The sequence below is a fragment of the Vidua chalybeata genome, chromosome 15, assembly GCF_026979565.1.
Source record: "Vidua chalybeata isolate OUT-0048 chromosome 15, bVidCha1 merged haplotype, whole genome shotgun sequence".
Classification (NCBI taxonomy): Eukaryota; Metazoa; Chordata; class Aves; order Passeriformes; family Viduidae; genus Vidua; species Vidua chalybeata.
The window spans coordinates 4558040-4577257 of NC_071544.1; the positions used below are offsets into that span (position 1 = coordinate 4558040).

At 40.3% G+C, this 19218-nt stretch overlaps 1 protein-coding gene across 1 annotated transcript in view; it reads right to left on the reverse strand.

The window, feature by feature from the left end:
- Positions 1 to 451: 451 nt before the first annotated feature.
- TENM2 (teneurin transmembrane protein 2) overlaps positions 452 to 19218 on the reverse strand; it is a 553850-nt gene continuing 535083 nt past the window's right edge. The window contains exons 25-30 of the mRNA XM_053956612.1: positions 16295 to 16470; positions 14511 to 14746; positions 8913 to 9209; positions 6416 to 8030; positions 3625 to 3755; positions 452 to 2364 (exon numbers count right to left, since the gene is read on the reverse strand). Of these exons, the coding sequence (XP_053812587.1) occupies positions 1603 to 2364; positions 3625 to 3755; positions 6416 to 8030; positions 8913 to 9209; positions 14511 to 14746; positions 16295 to 16470 (3217 nt within the window). The 3' untranslated portion in view covers positions 452 to 1602. The remainder of the gene's footprint in view (positions 2365 to 3624; positions 3756 to 6415; positions 8031 to 8912; positions 9210 to 14510; positions 14747 to 16294; positions 16471 to 19218) is intronic.

Sequence of the window (19218 nt, forward strand, 5' to 3'; positions counted from 1 at the left end):
TTAGGAGAGGGTCTTTGATCTTACCTCCCATTTTTAAATGTGGTAGAAATAAGCAATCTCCCAAAGAAGACAGATTTCATGGAGACTTCCTGGCTCACAGCACAGCCTTGCATGTTCCACTTAATATCATGTTACTACATTTTCAAACTGTTTAGAGGTTACTTCAGTGCAATTAAACTAATTCCAGAATTGAAACACAGCAGTTTGAGGACTGCTAGTCATGAGGTGCAGAGAGGGCATTTCTAAAGCATTTACCAATTTTCTCGAATGTCCTAAGCAGATTTTTGGGTGATGTGTATGAAGGACTTTGCTCACCCAGAGATCAAAGGAGCAGCCCCCTGCAGGATCCATTGAACCACAGGAAGTAATTTCCACATACAAAATGCTGTGTGCATTAGAAACAGCCAGACAAGAATCGCTTTTACAAGATTTTGCAATGGAAGACAACTAATTCACAGGAGTTTTAGAGACTTTATTTATGTATAAACAATTTAAACACTTTGCCATAAATTATCTTTGCCTGTCTCTAGTCTTTGCTTAGCAGCAAATTAAAATTAATATAAAAACTCAATGAACAATTCATACATGTATATTACAAAAAAGTTCTTGTACCAAAGTTCTTATTAGACTTTTTTTTTTCTTTTCTTTTTTTTTTTTTAATTTTTTTTAATTTTTTGTGGTGACCGTAATGTGATTGTCTCAGTTTCTCGACCAAACAAACACACTAATAATTTTTAAATCTGAAACAGTGATTGTGCCTTCTGGCTGATGTATGTACAGGGTGATCTGACGTGGTGCCCATTTGCAATAGTGTAACACAATGCCCACAGCTCTACTGGAACTGATACCAACAAACTACTGAATCTAAACAGACTACACCCTGTAACTGTGTTATACTGTCCACAATGGAAATCTTCAAAGACAAACAGAGTATGAAATTTATCTGTAGTGATTTATAGCCACCATTTTGAATGTAACGTTACACTCTGCCCTCTTTGAATAAGTTAAGCTTCAGGCCAGACAAGTGGAGGGTCAGAGTGCAAGTGTGGTTTTGTTACTTTTAAATATATTTTCCTTTCCTATTTCCAGTGCGCTCTCACTTGCATTTCATTTGTCCTCCATTCGCTACACACAAATCACCCCAAAGTCATGTTTTAAATGCATCTGTATTTTGCTTTAAATGAAAACCTCTTGGATATTTATCAAACAAGCAGTCTGAATCATCTGTGTTTCATCAGCTGGTTAGTGAAAGTGGCCCACTTGGATTTCTTAGTTTGCTCACGTGTGAATGGAGTGAGGTAATACAATACGAGGCCTTCTTTTTGTTTTTCTTTAGACCCAGAACAAGTGGGTAATATTTCAGGGGTACTTTTTAATTTGTACGGTTAAGAGTTTTCAGTCTGGCTTTAGTCCACTTCAGGATATGGTTTTTAATCACTTGAACAGTAGCATTTAACTCAAAAAATATGAGCTTTTTTTGCCACTTACTATCCCAGAGTAGCTCAGCCTAGTGCCCCCATTTAGGTCTTCATCTCCTTAGGAGAGGAGATAACAGTTATGACTACTGATTCATCCAGCAAAGGATGACAGCAGGTTAATTTGTTACCTCTTTCCCATTTCATTCTGTCTTAAAAACTGGATGTTGCTGCTACTGTCTGCTAGCTCTGGGTACTGCTCCACGGGCAGGACATAATATCCCTCGTAACCTTGAACCCTTCCCGTGCTGAGGAGCTGCTGCCTCTCTCCGTCTGTCCATACGCGGCTGCCCTCGCGTCCGTCCCGCGCCTTCTGCTGCTCCTTGGCCCAGGCCGCGGCCAGGGCTCGCTGCCGAGCCTGGTCTAACACCCTGGCCTTCTCCTCGTCCAGCGCGTCGGCGGTCAGTCCGTAGCGGATGTTGATCAGCAGGGTGGAATACTGAAACTCAACATTCGTAAACCTTCGAGTCCTGCCGCTGATGAGGAGCGTGGGCTGGGAGACGGTGACGTTGATGCCGCTGTCCAGGACCTTCCTCCCGCTGGTCATGGCCAGCGTGACCAGGTCGCTGTCGGCCGAGCCCACCTTCACAAAGTAGTGGGTGTCCTTGCCCTCGATGCTGTAGTGCATTTTCTCCAGGTAGTGAGCGCCGTTCAGGACGGAGGCGATTTTCCTGCTGTCGTCTGTGGCGATGCTGGAAACACCGGTGGTCACACGGCCTTCCTTCACGGCAAACATGACTCCTTTCCCCACGATGGGAGTGCTTGTGGCAAACCAGTGGCCTGCTTTTTCTCTAATTTTGGCATGTAATCTTTTAGATATGACCTGTCCCTCCAGAGCCATGAAAGCCTGGTTGTGTCGCTCTGTTGTCTGCTGCACTCCTGTAATTAGCTGGGGAAAGCAAAACAGAACAAAAAAACACCAAAGAAGATGCAGATCTGAACATACTCATTTCAGAGACCAATAATGATCTTTGCTTTTGCTTTGCTTTTTTAAAAGAAAGACATACAGCATAAAATTCTACACTTCAAAAGACTACCCTCAGTTATCCATCCATCCATCCATCCATCCATCCATCCATCCATCCATCCATCCATCCATCCATCCACATCTTGTTCAGAATCAAGTAAATACTCATTCAGCAAATAATTTTGCCATCTGTAAGACGAAATAAAATAGTTCTCATCACCCTCTGTAGCACATATGCACCACACATTTCAATTTTGGCCAATCATATAATGCCCAGTAGAAGAATAAGAAAGGCCCAGGTCTATAGCACAATTTTAATCAGAGCTGAAAACAAACAGAATCAATGTATTAAAAGGTGGCATTTAACTTGTGGACACTTTTCCCCAGAGATTTCAACCAGTAAATATAACCAAACTGCTTATGAATATAAGTTTTTTTTGTAAATAGATGAAATTTAGGCGCAAAAGCACCAAAGCAATTCCTGAAGAAGGGGTTCAGACTCTCAAATGACTTGGAAGCCTGGGAAAGTGGTATGTTTAGGTTCACATGATTATTTCTATTGTATTACCACAAAGATGAAATAAGCCTAGCAAAGAGTAGGTTTGGAATTGGCCTAGTACTCTTCAGAAGTTTATTAAATGGGCTGGAATTTATTATGAAAGTTAAACCCATATACTATTGTCCACCCTTAACCTGACAAGTACGAACGCTGTAACTGAAGTTAAATGGAGTAGCAGATCAAAACCTCTAACTAGAAAAATGACAAAAAATGGTGAGAAAACCTCTTCCAGGGTGAGAAGTAGAACCCCTTTTTACCAGTAAAGCAAGTACCAACCTAAGTTTTTCGGAGCACATTATTAGGATGGTTTTACCAAAGGTACAACAGATGATAAATTACCCTGACAAAGTCTCCCTTTGTCATTGCTAATCAAGTTAATCGAGTTACAACTTGTTAATCAAGGAATAACTCAATAAAGGACAAACTAATGACACTGCAATTATGATAACAACGAAGGCTGGCAAGAAAGGCCTATGTTCATTAGTATAAAATGTAGCTATACTCACTTCACTTTACACAGAATTAAGTGCTTGGCCTTCTGCTGTGACTACAGAACAGCCAGTGATTCTATCCATTGAATGGGGAAAATTTATCCAAAAAAGTAATTTTATCTTTCTGCCTACCTGTCCATTTTCACATGCTTGACTCTCAGACAGCTCGTATGGCGGTGACACAAAGTACATTTTTGCTCTAGGGAACCCAGGAATGATGTTGCTAAGCTGAAATCCAAACATCACCAACCAGCTCTTGACATCTGAAAATTGAAAGAAAGCAGTTAAGTGAGAAACACATGTGTTTAACAAATAGAGAAAATAAAAAAAAAAAATTAGGAAATCCATCTTTGACATCCTTAATTTCAAGTAGTAACTGAAGTCACAATTAATATTATAGTGTGGAATTTTACAGAACTGCAGCAATCCACCATGAACAGGCACAGGAAAAACTGCATTAAATTTACCCTAAATAAATCATCAGGGATATACCAGCTCTTTCATTACTTTCCATTAGAACACATGAATTATCCAAATATTTCACAGTATACAGTACTTGTTCCATCTCTGACATTTTCTGATATGGCTACTATATGTAACATATAAACTGTATTGTAAAAGGATATATTATTAGGTTAACACTCTAAAAACATCTGCAAAATCCTTTGGGGAAAGACATGGCTTCTCTTCTATGTCCTACTTCTATCAGCTGTCATCAGGTCTCAGGAGGCTCCATTAAAAGCAGTGAGAAGCTAGATTTGTAAATCAGATGTCTAAATTTAGGCAACAAAAATATCCTCCCCATCCCTCCAGGGAAAGTAGGAGCTGTGTTGGAGGGTTACAGCTCAGTTCTGAGGTGAGCCTCAGCAAGTTCCAGATGTGGGTTCAACCACGAAAACTATCCTCAGATCTAGCTGTAAAAGCTAAGTAAATTAATAACAGTAATTCTCACTCAGCAGGTATTAAGAACTAATTATGTATTTCAGTTATCCAAGTGATAACTCTTTTAACAAAAAAGAATCCATGATCCCATTTTACATTTCCTGTTCCCTGAATTCATAATTTTTGCTTAAAAAAAATCTCTCCTGTCTTTCCCAGTGGCCATGTCTCCTCACTGGCCTACACTCACTGGCTCCTGATGCCGCTATTGCCACTTCTGTGAGCTGAGCTGTTGCAAAGCCTGTTTTCCCCAAAAGTACTTTTTTTTCTAAGCCATTCTGACTCTAAAATAAGACTCTAAAATACTCTGCCTCTACAAGGTATCTGTATCCATCTCCCATCACACAGTGCCTACTGTATTTTTCCTGAACCTTTGGACCGCACAGGGTTATTGCTCCTCATAAGGCTTCAATTTCTTTTTATGGTAAAATAGTATCTCCTGAACAATTCACTTCAGCTGCTCTAATTCCACAGAAACCAGAGGAGGACCTATATACAAAACAGTTACTATTTTGCTGAGTTAATGTGCTTTGCAGCACTGCACTTGCTACAGGAATTTGTTTTCAGCAAAACCTGTGAATAAAGCAATGTCAGGGGTTAACAGTAAGAATGGACTGTGGGGGGAGAGTTTTTGGTATTTTGTTTTGTTCTCTCTTTCTTTTTTTTTTTTTAACTATGACAACAAAGGTGCCACCATCATAACTTCTTGTCTAATATAATCTGTTCAGTCCTACAGCAACAAATATTTGCATCACCGATGAAGTACTTTTACAGACTACAAGGTGTGTGTTGTCCCTAAATGCAATTTATCTTATTCTATTTCATCCAATGGATGTATGTATTAAATAAATACAATTTCTGAATGTAGTAAAACATATTATGATTATGTTGAAAATCAAAATCAAAGGGTAGTGGATGAAAATAGGACTTTTGTTGAATTTAGGACAACAAGGTAATTTTAGTCACCAGTATTTTCACACTATCAGATACAAATCACATTATCTCCTAATTGCAAAGTTGCTCCACTCGAACCTCTGGTGTGTTACACCTATTATTAGGTTGCAATGTACTAATGAAATGTGCTATGATTTTCTTTGAAGGAAATGCACACTTTTCTTGAAATTCAAATTACTGTTAAAATTAAGATCATTCCTTTTTAAAAATTGTATCACTACTCTAATTATTGTATACTGCATATTTAATTCTGAAAAAAAGCTTTTCCTGAAGACATATTAATTACCTTTGCTTTTAGAAACTGCCAGCAGCTAGTTCAAGTACTGTGTGATATTACTAAGTGAAAAATTATTCCTAATTAAGAAAGGGTTACAAGTTTTACCCAATTCTAACATATATGATCAAAACTACTTTTGTTTCTCGGCTCCACAAAATCCATAACATTTATTAGTCTTTAGGATGAAATAATCTTAAAAAACATCAAGGATTTAATTTTAAAGACTAAAGGCTGTTTGCATATTAAAAGTTAAATGGGAAAAAGAGGTCTAATTGAATCCATTCTTGGTGCTAATTCATAATGTGCCCATGAGTTCAGACAGTAGTTAATTTTGAAAGTAGCCCTGAAAGGAAGAGATCTGAGCAGTTCTGGTTTGTGATTCTGAACCAACCTGCCAGTGATTCCTATACATGTCTTCACTTTTCTTGGTGCAGAATTAAAATGAACTAGTATGAATAGTACTAGTTCAATAGGAAGAGCACTATGGCTGTGCTGAAATTTTATATTCAGACAAACCTATATTTATTTTTTCCCACCATAATTCACCATGGCTTCTCACTTAGAGCCCTTTGTTCAGGGAATAGCAGTACCAAGGAATCAGAAATAGCCACTTCTTTTCATAGCCAAAAGAGGAAAATGGCCCAAACTTGATGTGAGGATTGAGCAAAGGGCTTGTAAGGAGAAGCTGTGTTTCTTTTCCAAATCAGCTTCCAAGCTGTAGTGTTATGTATTATAAATGTGAAGAAGTCTCACCTGTTACATAATTCTTTAGATCCAGTTCATTGCTGAGAGGGTTGTTACTCTTGAACATGTACAGATTGAAAGGAGCAGGTTCTTGGCCAATATTTTTCCACATGGTGTAATCAGGAGATGTCCAGCGCCCAGCCAGGACATCGTAGTCCCTTTGGGTAAAATGCACGAGTTTGGTTAAAGGATCATACAGCCCTCCATGGAACCCAATGACCAGCTGGAAATCTGGGTTAGAGTCGTAATAGATCTCCCCATAGGCCGTGTACTGGAGCTGCTTGATCATGAGGCCATTGATGCTGAACACAGCTAATGGAGTGCCTGTGTTATCAGAGGCCACGTAATACTCTTCCCCACTGCTGCTCTCCATTGCAAAGAGGTGGCCTTGCAGATCGTAGTACAAAGAGGTAATTTCGGAGTTGGAATGATTGTAGACATGAGTTACCCTTGTTGGATTGTGAAGGTCAGCATAAAAGTACTGTAGATGGTGCCCCAGGTTGGTCTTGCAGGAAGCCCTTCGGCCCAGTCCGTCGTAGCGGTACTGAACACTCCACCCATTTGCTTTGTTGTAAGCTCTTGTGAGGAGCCCTTTGGAGTTGTACTCAAACACATCCGCACCCCGCTGCCACAGGAACCCGTCGTCGTCGATCTTGTAGGGGATGTCACCCAGGCGCGTGATCCTGTCCCTGAGGTCGTAGCGCAGCGGCATCAGTCGGACGCTGTTTCCAGGATTCAGGAGGTGGAGGTTCCCGTTCAGGTCGTAGCTGTAGCGCCAGGTGGGCCTGTCATTGACTGCCACGCTCTGCAGTTGCCCGTCTCCATCGTAATCATAGGTGTACTTGGTCGTGTTGGCGTAGGGACCGAGTTTGAGCTCTCTTTTGGTCACCCTTCCCATGCTGTCGTACTGCACGGTCATCCAGTACATCAGGGACCGGAACATTTCGTACTGCACTTCCTTAATGCGCCCGTGGGTGTCAAAGTGCTTGCTCAGGGTCATAACTGCCGTGGTGATAATTTGGTTAATATCATAATAAATGACTCCAAATTTGCCAAAATGTTCTACTTTGCCAGAGATCTCATCGTAACGGTAAAGGTCAACTGGAAGAGGCGTCTCACTTATGATGGGTTTGATGCTTGCGATTCGGAAGCTGTTGTCATGATACGTATAATCAAACCTTGCATTGACCATTCCTTCTTCAGAGAACCTGTAGATTTGTTTGTCAACGAGAGGACCAATTTTCCGATAGCGAATCGTACAAGAAAATCCTCCACTTTGCAAATTCACCATTTTTAGGACACCTGTAGTTTCGTCGTATCCAAAAGTAACTGCCGTGCTGTCATAAACAATTTCAGACAGCTTGGATAGCTTTCCATACTTGTAGAAGACTTGTCGGCCGGTACCTAAAAAGGATGTTTTCAGAATCCTCCCGTCATCGCTGTAATCAAAAATGACGGAGGCGTTGCTTTCGGGGGGGTTGTAGATGTTCCTGATGTAGCCCACAGAGGTGTGAGTGGACATGCTGTGCCGAGCCACGCTGGGCATGGTGACGGCGTGCAGGCGGTCCGAGGAGTCGTACTCAAAGATGTACTGTCGCTGACTCTGCAGCAGCAGCACCATCGACTGCAGGGGAAACAACAACAAACGTTACCAGCTATCAGCATGTGGCCTGAGAGAGGGAAGTGAAGAAAAGTTTACTGGAGAGGCACTAATGTTAGATGAGTACAAAGGGAATCAGATACATTAGTCAGGGGCACAGAGCTGCTCAGGAATATTGTCAGGTTGCCAGATGAGAGGATCTGCTCCTTGGAAATCAATAGGCTGACACTCCAGAGAAAGTGTAGGTTAGCAACCTGTGAGCTGTCCTCCCTGTAGGAGGACTTTTTTATTTATTTTCCTTTTTTTTTTTTTCTTTTTTTCCTGAGGGATGCAGAGGAGTTAAGATAAATGACTTGATTTATCTTTCTGCCAGCAGCTGTAATTCACAACTGTTACTGTGAAATATGTGAGAAACTAAGGAGAGAGCATCAGCTCTGGTTTACTTAGAACAACAAGAAGGGAAAGGAAAAACAGTATGCAGTTTTGCAGTACTTAAGATACTTTTATGACTGAAGTGTGCTAATTAGGCTAAGTAAAAATGCACTACCATACATTCATTTAATAAGTAACAATTAGAGATTAATTACCTGTTTCTACATGAACCTTTTGTCAGGTTTAGTCATGCATTTTTTGGCTTAATTAAGCACAATATATTGTGTTAATTTATTGCCATTCTATGGCAGGAAAATATCAAAAGACAGAAACCATGAACAAAATATTTCCTATTGAGAATTAGTCATATTCAACTGACTAACTGAAAAATAAGGAATTTTGAGAGCAGGGATGGCTAACAGCTGGGATACATCAAATCTTAGCTAGCTGGTGTGTGTGATTTATGCGCCACAAAGCCAAACAGAGCTTTGTGTCCTTGCAGCTCATGCCAGGAGGCGACACGACACCACCTACGTTTTCCAGGTAGGTGTAGCTCCACACTTTGCCGTCGGCGAACATGCGCGACACGATCCTGCCCTGCTTGTCGATGTCCGTCCTCTCGCTCATGGCCCCGCGCTGCAGCCCTGCCAGGCGCCCGTTGAGGAAGTAGGACACGTTGACAGCAGCCAGGCCGCTGCTGGGCAGCCAGAGGAACGGCCGGCCCAGCTGGTCGTAGATGATGCGCAGCGTGAATTTGCGGTGGTCGTCGTAGATCTTCTCCGTGCGGATGTTGCGGTCGTAGTCGATGGACAGCAAGTTCCTGCCGTGCACCTGCGCGAGGGAAGGAGGCTGCGCTCAGCGCACGCTGGCCCTCTGGGCTTACAGCGGGGAAACAGGATGCCCAACAGGGAAATCCTTTGTGAAAAGTGTGGGGTTCCTGGTTACTGGCTTTGGCTTTCTACTTGGTAGTATATTCAAATAATTTGGGGTTTTACTGGGGTATTTCCCATCTCACTGCAATATGGGAGATGATATCCTACAGTAAAAAGCTTCCACTGTGGTCAGAACAGAGAGACATTCTGCACACCTAGGTCTTAAAGTGCAGACAAATTATTTTGCATGGAATATTTTTCTACTTATTATATTTTTCTATTTTCTACTATCTTTCTTTTATTTTTGTACTTCCATCATCAAAATTTTTTTGCCTTTCCCCCTACAATTGTTCTAAGAACAACAGAAGAAATTTTTGTCTTTACTGAGGTTTAGCCACTTGGCTTCTATAATTTCAACACCCTGCTTAGAATTCATTCATTTACTGTTTTCTTCGTTTACTTTCCAAATATTCAACAGATCCCTCACTTGGGATGGGCTTAAAAATTCTGATCCTACAGGCTGGGAAAGATGGACTTCTAGTGTTGAAAGCAAAGGTGCTAAATAATTAGGTTAAGTATTTTTCTTTCCCCCCTCCCTTTTTTGTTATAATTTTCATTCAAAGTACAGCATGAAGTGTTTCAGTGGCATATTTATTTATTTATTTATTTATTTATTTATTTATTTAAAATAAAAGAGTAAAACAGAGGCAAAGGAGAATAAGAATGCAAAATGGGGAGGCTTCTAGGGTTAGTGCTATAATGAGAGATCCATAATATATTCACTGGGGGGTAAGCCATAGAACTCAGCCTAATGTGTAATCTGATAAAGCTTCTTAAGTAATTTAATTGTAGATGCATCATTAATAAAGTAGAAGTTTTAAAATTAGATATAATTTCAGAGCAATGACTACTTTAAAAGTATTCATCATTTTCTGGGAATTTGTTCTTTAGCTTATATTTTACAGTGGCTTTGATAACATGCTTCCTCTTATCCAAAATTAAACTGTACATCAAACAATATGTAAATTAACCCTGAGCCTTTCTTGAGGATATAAAAATTATTCTGTGATATATTCACTGGCGGGGGTAAACCCAATTCCCACCCCAACCAACTCAGTAGAATTTCAGTTATACAGACACATTTAAAATTAATACAGTTTTGTGTTTGCAAAGAAATAATTATTTCAAATTATTGCTCATTATCCTAATTTTTTCCATTAATGAAATTAATCTCTTTAACAGTTTGCATTTCCTCAGTGGGCAATTACTAGGAAAAAAAAAATCTCTTTCCTGTAGGTTTTCCCAAAGGTTATCCCAGCAACAACTTGCCCTGTGATTCACAGAAAAGACAGAGCATTTTTCTTAAAACACCCTGGGGCAAAACAAGTCATATTCTACTCTCCCATTGCAATGAAAATAAAGCCATGGAAGCCAAACAGCATCAGTAGTTTCTCAACTGGTTACTCTTGTTTTGTAGGATCAACCCGGATGGCAGACACATAAAAAAAACCTTTTCATGAGCAGAAGAGAGCTTTGACCTCTCAAAAACATTTAGCTACAGAATGAAAGAGTTAGTGTATGACTGAAATAGCCCAATTTCTTAAGGGTGAGCAGATTTTCTAAAAAGAAAAAAAAAAGTCTTTCAGAAAGATTATGAACTGAATTTTAGCTTTGCAGTTTTTGTTTGTTTTGGTTTTTTGTAACTTCTGAAGCTTCATAAATCAGTCAGGATTTCTGGGTTTTGATCCCTCCATTACAGTAACTGCAATGGTAATCTACAGGAAGGAAAGTCTGACTCCAGGTATCCTCTCTTTTTTCAAAAACATTATAACAGTTATTTGGCTTTGCCACAGAAAACAAAATTAGTAGGGTTTTAAAAAAGATTACACACACAAGAGCTGTGCACACATGCAAACATCACTCAGAGATGCACACACAAACATCACCTGCTTGAATAATTCAGTACCTTCATTTGCATTTGTAAAATAAGTAAAACCAGAGGCTGTAATTGTAGTATCATATTAATTATATAGGAACCCAAACAGGCTGACTAATTCCCACCCTTCCTGGGAACACTGAGAGCAGTCCCTGATATCACAACTGCAGATTACTCGACAGGCCCTTTCTCTTTTGTTCACTACCCATGTGCACATCTGGTTTTCCCTTGGCTGCTGCTCTTGTGGCCGTAGGGACGAGCCCTTTGTGCCTTGGAAAGGTCTGGCCACAGAAATCACTTACATGATGCTGCTCCATAATAAAAACTTTAATTGGACTCTCAGCAGGACTTTATCTGAAACTACAGCACGACACTGAATGTGTGGTGCATCAAACAGCAGCAGACAGTGAGTGGGATAAGATAAAGGCACAGTTGCTTTCCCAGGTGTGGCAGCAGCTCTCTGGCCAGAGAGCAGGCACAGCTTTCCCAGGCATTTTCCCAGGGAAGGCTGTGAGAAGATCAGAGAAAAGAATGAGAACCAATTCTTATCTCCACTTGCTGTGCCTGCTGTTGTGCACATGTGGAATGTGTCATGGAGATTTGTTTACCAAAGGGTGATTTCTTAATTGGACACTGGATGGTGTTTGGAGGGATTGACCAATTAGGCCAAAGCTGTATGGGACTAACTATAAGAGTTACTGAGTTTCTTAATGAGTATAGTATAATATAGTATAAGATGAGATAATAAAGCAATTGATCAGCCTTCTGCAATCATGGAGTCAATGCTAAGTATTCCCCGGCTGGGGGCCTGTGACAACACCCAGGTTCATGAAATGTGCCCAGGCAGGTGTGCAGATTCCAACAGGTGTGGCTGGGATGTGCCTAAAGCAGGGTGGGCTCAGGCAGCACCACTGCGTGAGGGCTCGCACAACCAGCCAGTACTTTGGGTTGGGACCTGTGAATCACCCAGTACAACCCCTCTGCACTGAGCAGGGACATCTTAGAGCCCTGCCAACCTCACCTGCAATGCTTCCAGGAATGGGGCACCTAATACTGCTCTGGGCAACCCGTGCCAGTGCCTCACCACACCACCATAAAAAAATTCTGCATCACTACTTTAAATCTACCCTCTTTTAGATAAAGCCGCAACACCTTCTCCTATCACAACAGACCCTAAAACAAAGTCTGTCCCCATCTTCTTATAAGCCCCCTTTCACTAATGAAGCAGAGGGCCGTGGGCTCCAGCAAATATTCCTCAGGGTGCTGCGAGAAGTACTCAGCCAAGAGGTGAATCACAAAGAATGCCCAACTCTCCAGTCACACTGATTGTGAACTGGGGCTCCAGGAGGTGGCCCTGGTGCTCTGTCAGCTCTGCAGCAGTGCCCTGCTCTGTGTCACTACCTGCCACAGCTGCCCCTCCCTGTCACCTGCTCCCCACAGCATTCCAACACACTTGCTCTGCTTGTTCACTAAACAGTTTATAAAGATGAATTAGAATAAATGAGATGCAAATAAATTCTGTGCTTTCTCCCTCGTTTCCAAATTTCATTTTCAGTCCACTCAACCTGTGATAATCTCATAATGATTTTCATTTAAAAGAGCTAAATGGATATGTGATTATTGTTACAGGAACTAACACCAGACAATTAAATGTTGAGGTGTTGCTAGATAAAGCATTGTTTTGATTTGCATAAACATGATGCAAGAAAACCAATCTCAGAAAACCTATCTCAGGCAAGGTTTCAGCACTAAGATGTTTAACTTCAGCTAATTACCACAAGTGCCTCTATTAAATTTTTAGTATTGAGAATTAGGATTACTGCAATTTCATTTCAGCATCCTATTTATTTTTATTTTGAACAACACCTAGTCAAAATGCAGAGCTGATCTGTTTTCCACTTCCAATCAACTGCTGCAGGTCAACACATCAAAAATCAATTACACAGACATGAAATTTAGTCATTAAGGATTAGCTGCTAAACTCATTCATTTTTTTTGTCCAACCTTCCCCTTCTCCCCAGTAAGTACATTTGTGAGAATAAGAAAAGATTTGTCAACTCAACACTGGGAATTAGATGCTAGCAATAGGAAAATGTAAAAAATTAACATCCAAGTATTTTTTTTTGTAAATCACTACATAATTGCTTATGTATATTGCATTTGCTATGTGATCTTGAACACACTGAACTGTATCTTGTGTTCAGTGATGTTGAAAGAATTGCTAAAAGAATGAGGACTTGATCAGCACTACATTTGTTTTCTGCCCAATATCTCAAATCCCTTCCAAAACTGCACATACTGAAGTAGCCCAGTCAAAAAAATCAGTGAAAATCAGGCCAGCAAAGCACAGAATGGGATTAATCCAGCTGCAGCAGATCTTTAATTTGGCAGGGGATGGATTACATGACCTGACTGTCTTCCTTATCCTGTGCTTACGATTTTGTAATTATGGCAATTATTTTCCAATCTGCCATTTGGGGAAGGGAATAAACACAACATGCCTGTCTCAGTGAGTCTGTAGGGGGATTTCACAGCAGCAGAATGCTGTAGCTGTGTTTGCTCCCCAGCACCAGCTGGGGTGAGTCTGCCCTGGCAGTTTTACAAGTGGTGAGTGCTCAGATTCCCACCCCCTTGAGAGGCAGAGTGCTTTGCAGCAGCAGGGCAATGAAGCTGGGGGAGGCTCTAGAATACATCTTTTGAGGAGTGGCTGAGGGAGCTGGGGGTGTTTAATCTGCAGAAAAGTTGGTTTGGGGGGTCCTAATTGCTCTCTACAAGTCCCTGAAAGGAAGATGGGGGTTGGTGTCTTCTGCCGTATCTCAAATGAAAGGAAAAGTGGAAATGGCCTGAAGTTGCACCAAGGGAGGTTTAGATTAGATATTTGAAAAACTTTTTTTCACTGAAAGAGTGTTCATGCATTGGAGTATGTTGCCCAGGAAGGTGGTGGAGTCACCATCTCTGGATGTCTTCCAGAGGCATTGGCATATGGCCTTTGGGGATATGGTTTGGGGCAATTGTAGTGGGGCTGGGGTAATGATTGGACTAAATGATCTTGGAGGTCTATTCTAACATTGATGATTCTGTGATTCTGTAATATTTTAGGTATTTTTTCCAATCTCTTTTGGAATACTTTTAGTAATGCAGCTCTATAACTGATAGCAGCAGATGATCCCATACAGCCAACTGAGCTCTCAAACAGAGTCACACCAAGGACAGTCCCAGAGTTGTACATTTTTAACAAGTAAAAGTAATGTCCTTCAAAATAAAAACATTAATTTTCTGCCTAAAGAGGGAAAGGTGATTATTGTAACAACAGCTTCTACTTACCCTGAGCTTTCTTCCAAACACCGTCACTTTGCCTTTAATCTGCTCCTTCCTCAGGCGCCATTCAATTGAGTTTAAACCATTTTCCATGGGTAGAGAAATATTACATCGTCCTATGGTGGGAGTCACAGTCCCAGCCAGGACATGAGGTTCGCTGTGAAAGCTAATGCTCATGCCATTGGCATACATCACTCTCAAAGTACCATTATTACAGAGCTGGTAGCTGTTCCTCACTTGATCTACAGCAATAATGAAAAGAAAATAATTTAGCTACTCCAGTCATAAAGAAAACATATAGCTTAATTTGATTGGTTTTTTATTGCACTCCTGTTGATGTTAAATGAAGTCAGCTTGCAATTACCATTTACATGGTACTATGGTGGAAATTAGAGATGTTACTGATTCATGTAAAGAACAGTAGTGTAACAGTGAGCCTGCAGAGAGATACTGTGTTTATTTCATTATGTTTTCCCTTCAGTCTTAATTGTGAATCAAAATGCACAGTGATATGTGTTGAACCACGTAATTTATTTCTGATATGAACAAAAACTCCTGAAAACTGAACTGCTGGATAAACAACAAAGCATTAAACTCCAGGACAAAAAGAAAAAGAAGATGATTGCTGGACTCTTTATAAGTAGGAAGAAGTAAGTGCCTCTTCTTTTTTGTTTCCCTCTGTTTAAAAACTGTCTCCAAGCAGAGGCCTTGTACAGAATTACAGTGTGGCTTTAAATCCTCAAGGTGTGAGGCTCCAGCAGTGCAAGCTGGCAGCCACAGTGGCTCCCTCTCCTGCCTCCCCTCCAGAACCACACTGGCCTGATGTGCACACCTGGCCTCTGTCAGAGACTAGTTACAGAAACAACCCTGTGCTCCTCTGGCCATGCTGGTCTCCAGCTGTTTGACACAGCCAAGTCCCCTCTCAGCCAGGATGGAGTGCCAGCGTGTGCAGCTGTCAGCAACACATCAATATTTGCCTGACAGAAGGACAGCATCTATGTAATTAATCATTTGGTATAAGAGAAATTAAGTCTTTGTAACCAGACCTGTCACGGTATAATAGTCTACAAATGTTGACATTTATGTCAGGAGGAGACTATTGTTTGATGGTGATATTCTCATTCCAGTGACATTATATCTTAATTTAAAAGCCCCATCACTCACCAAATCCCTTTCAGCCTCTATTTGATAACTGACTCTATCAGATACAATGCCTGGGCGGTGCTGGAATGCTCTACACAAACTCTGAGCCTGTGCTGCTGCTGCCTCCTGCCACCCTCGGGCTGTACACTGCTCTTGGAAGGGCCATCTCTGGCACCACACCATCCACTGCCCTGACTGTTCTACACTGTAATTAATGGCAGTGTATACATTTAGAAGATTTCTTCTACTAGAAGACTTCCTGAGCCTCTCCAGAAGGATCTCCCCCAGCAGCCATATCCAGCAGTCAGGTTGCATCTCTGCGGCACAAAAGTCAGAACCAATTTTGCAGGGAAGTACAGAGGAATATGCAAGTGGGTGAAGTGTTCCTGACCCAGGAGGCAGTGGCAGGACTAACTCTCCCCAGGAGACAGTGACCATATGTACTTGACACAAAGCAGGACTGCAAAATGGCTCTTACCTGTCCTGAAGACCTGTCATTTTAGGAATAAGCTTTCTGGGAGTTTTTCTTGCAAACCTTACACGGTTTCCCCCTGCTCACAAGTGTACTAATGACACAAATCATTAGTGAATTGCTTTCTCAGGCTGTGTGTGTGGTTAGGAGTGTGCTGAGAAGTGTGCTTTGGTACCTTGAACAACTGTATAGGAAGCCTCCACAGAGGAGAGATTTGTGATGACCGTGACATCGTCATCCCGATTAGAATTCTCAATGTCGATGGTAATAGACTTTTCCATTTCTCGATGAAGGCTAGTTACCACTCCAGTGGGACGTGTTACATTGGTCAGACGCCCTTCATGATCATAGCTAATAGAAAAGTTAGTGAGAGCAAAAAAGCATGAGGAAATATGTTCATTTCAATGCCCAATGTATTAATAATGCACCACATTTGTGCAAAAACCCAGACTGAAACAGATTTTCAAGAACATCCTGGCCATGTCTATTTCTCTGTTCTTGAAAGAGTCTATAAGGATAATATTTTTTTAGATACTGATCTCAACTCCATGGGTAACTACATTGAATTATTAAATTAATTAAATTATTATGAATTTACGGAGTGATCTGGTTCAAACAATTCACTCTAAGGAAGTGGACTTCTGATGGACACTGTAATAAACAATTGCATAAACTGCACATTTGCTTTTGAATACCGAGTGGAAACGAAGTATGGTCTTGAGTGACATATCAAGGAATAAACTTGCCATAAAGTATTAAAATATACATCAGCTTGACAACATTATAATTTCATTTATATCTTATCTGTGGTATTGAACTGCATTTTGGGGTCAGTATTTTGGATCATAAAGATGAAAGATGAAAAGCACAGGACAGAGGTTGGAGTTGCACAAAGGGCAGCAGTCAGCACTCAGAATAGACCTTAGAAAATGAGTTAAATGCTCCAGAGGCATAAATATTAAAAAAAAAAGGAAAAAAAAAAAGAGAAAAAAAAAGGGAAAAAAAAGGCTTTCCATGATTTTACAGAGTTAAATTTCTTTAGAGGTATAAAGCCTGAGGAGGAGGGAAAGAAGGAATGCTGCTGGAAATCAAATCATACCCTTTCCCACTTTCCTGCAGTCTGCTCTAGTTGTGTGCATACATTTGCTAAAGAAGCAATCCCTTGGATCTTAGGGCAAGAAATGGGGACCTGAAATAAAATCAGCATTCCAGTCTGACACTGTGCTTGCTGCAGTTCTCTACTCGTGCAAGTCTCTCACCCAGCCGCTACCAAAGCACAGGTGCTTCTAGAGAGCAGAAAGGCAAGAAAAAATGTCCTGTGTAGATAAAAGGAAAAGTTTAGGTAGAGATTGAAACCAACTGGTCATCCTTGGGATGTAGAGATGCAGGAAGCCTGGAAGAGAACTGGTAAATCCATTGCACTGTCTGAGAGTAACAGAAGAGAAGAGGAGCACATTTAGTACCATGGAGCTAGCTCAGTCCATTGCAGGCTGTGGTTAGCTGTAAAGATGAAAAAAAAAAATCAGAGCTTTCAACATGGCTTTACAATTGAAACACTCAGAAACCTCAGACTAGGCCACCTGAACTGTACAGCATATCTAAAAAAATTAAATCATGGATTGGCTCCTCAGTTAAAATGAACAAAATATATGACTTTCAAATCCATTGCAAATGGTTGCACCCATTCAACTGAATATTGGGGGAAGGAAAAAAATCACCTGTGGAGCAACAAGCCTTACCAGAACCAATGGAAGTATTAGGCAAAGAAGGAAATCAATAAAACAAAGCATCATGCGACCCAAAAGGGACCAATAATACATTGTGTTCATTTGAGTAGTTCAGGGTCAAAGAAAGATTAAGCAGCATGATATTTCTCAATATAGTCACAAGTTTCTCACCACAGATACATATATATTTATATATAGATATATTATCACATCAGCAAGACACTGAAAAAAAGATCTGTTGAGATAATCTATGAAAGTGGGTTAAGTCTGTATAGAGGTCTTCACAAAAAATATTGAAAAGCACTCAAAAAGAATAGCTAAAGGAAGAACTTGATCCAGCCAAGCATCTGTCTTGCAGGGGAAAATAAAAAGTACAAAAAATGGACAATTTCAAAAATCTTAAAGGTTAATAAGGCCCCTTAAGAATCTGTATGTGGTGAGTTTCATGATGAGCAGAGTGATGAAGAGAACACTTGGATGTCAAATCTTACAGCACAGACAGTGTTATTTAGGACAAGCTAGAAGGAACTATGAGTGTCTCCAGTGTGACTCTGCAGCACGCGGTGAACTTCCAGAAAAATGGTTGGTGAAATTCCCCATCAGCAAATATATTTTAGGCAATGCAAATGAGACATTAATTTAAACTTTTCATTCACATTGCTGGGTTTTTAATTAACCTAGGAAAAATTCCTGGGGATTGCTGTGGGCTACTCACTGGAAATCTCTATTCAAAGTGTAAGGGCAGTCTAAAAAGTAAATATGGATGTGCATGTACAGAGATTGAAGCAGAAAAATGAAAATATTCTGGTGTTATTTCAAGAAATGATTGTTTTACCCCTGCCATGGGGTGTGTTCCCCAGTGCTGGTCACAGCTTTGAAAGCAGCAACAGTAGAGATTAAAAGGGTTTATAAGCAAGTGATGGATACACTTAATGAAATACATACAAAATTACTCTCATTGAAGATCTGCAGACCATTTAGATTATGAGTTAGATATATAAAAAATTCACTACTTAAATGATATATTCACACTCTGATACCAATCTATAAAGAAGGCATTTCTACTTTGTCCATAGCATCACAATAAAATCTTACTTAAAATAATACTTTAAAGGTAAAAAAATTAAAATGAATATAACAGAAACCTTTTATCTACCACAAAATTGAAGTGGCATATTCCTGAGGTTTTTTTTTAAATTTATGTATTATATGAGAACAAGTGCTCAGTAGAACACAACACCCAGACATTTATCTGAATAATAAGAATAAACTACATATTAATTAAAGGATGATGTACTTCTCTTCTTCATGTCATGAACCTGTGTCTAATGAAGTAAAAAACTAAAATTTACAATGAAAAATATATTAATTG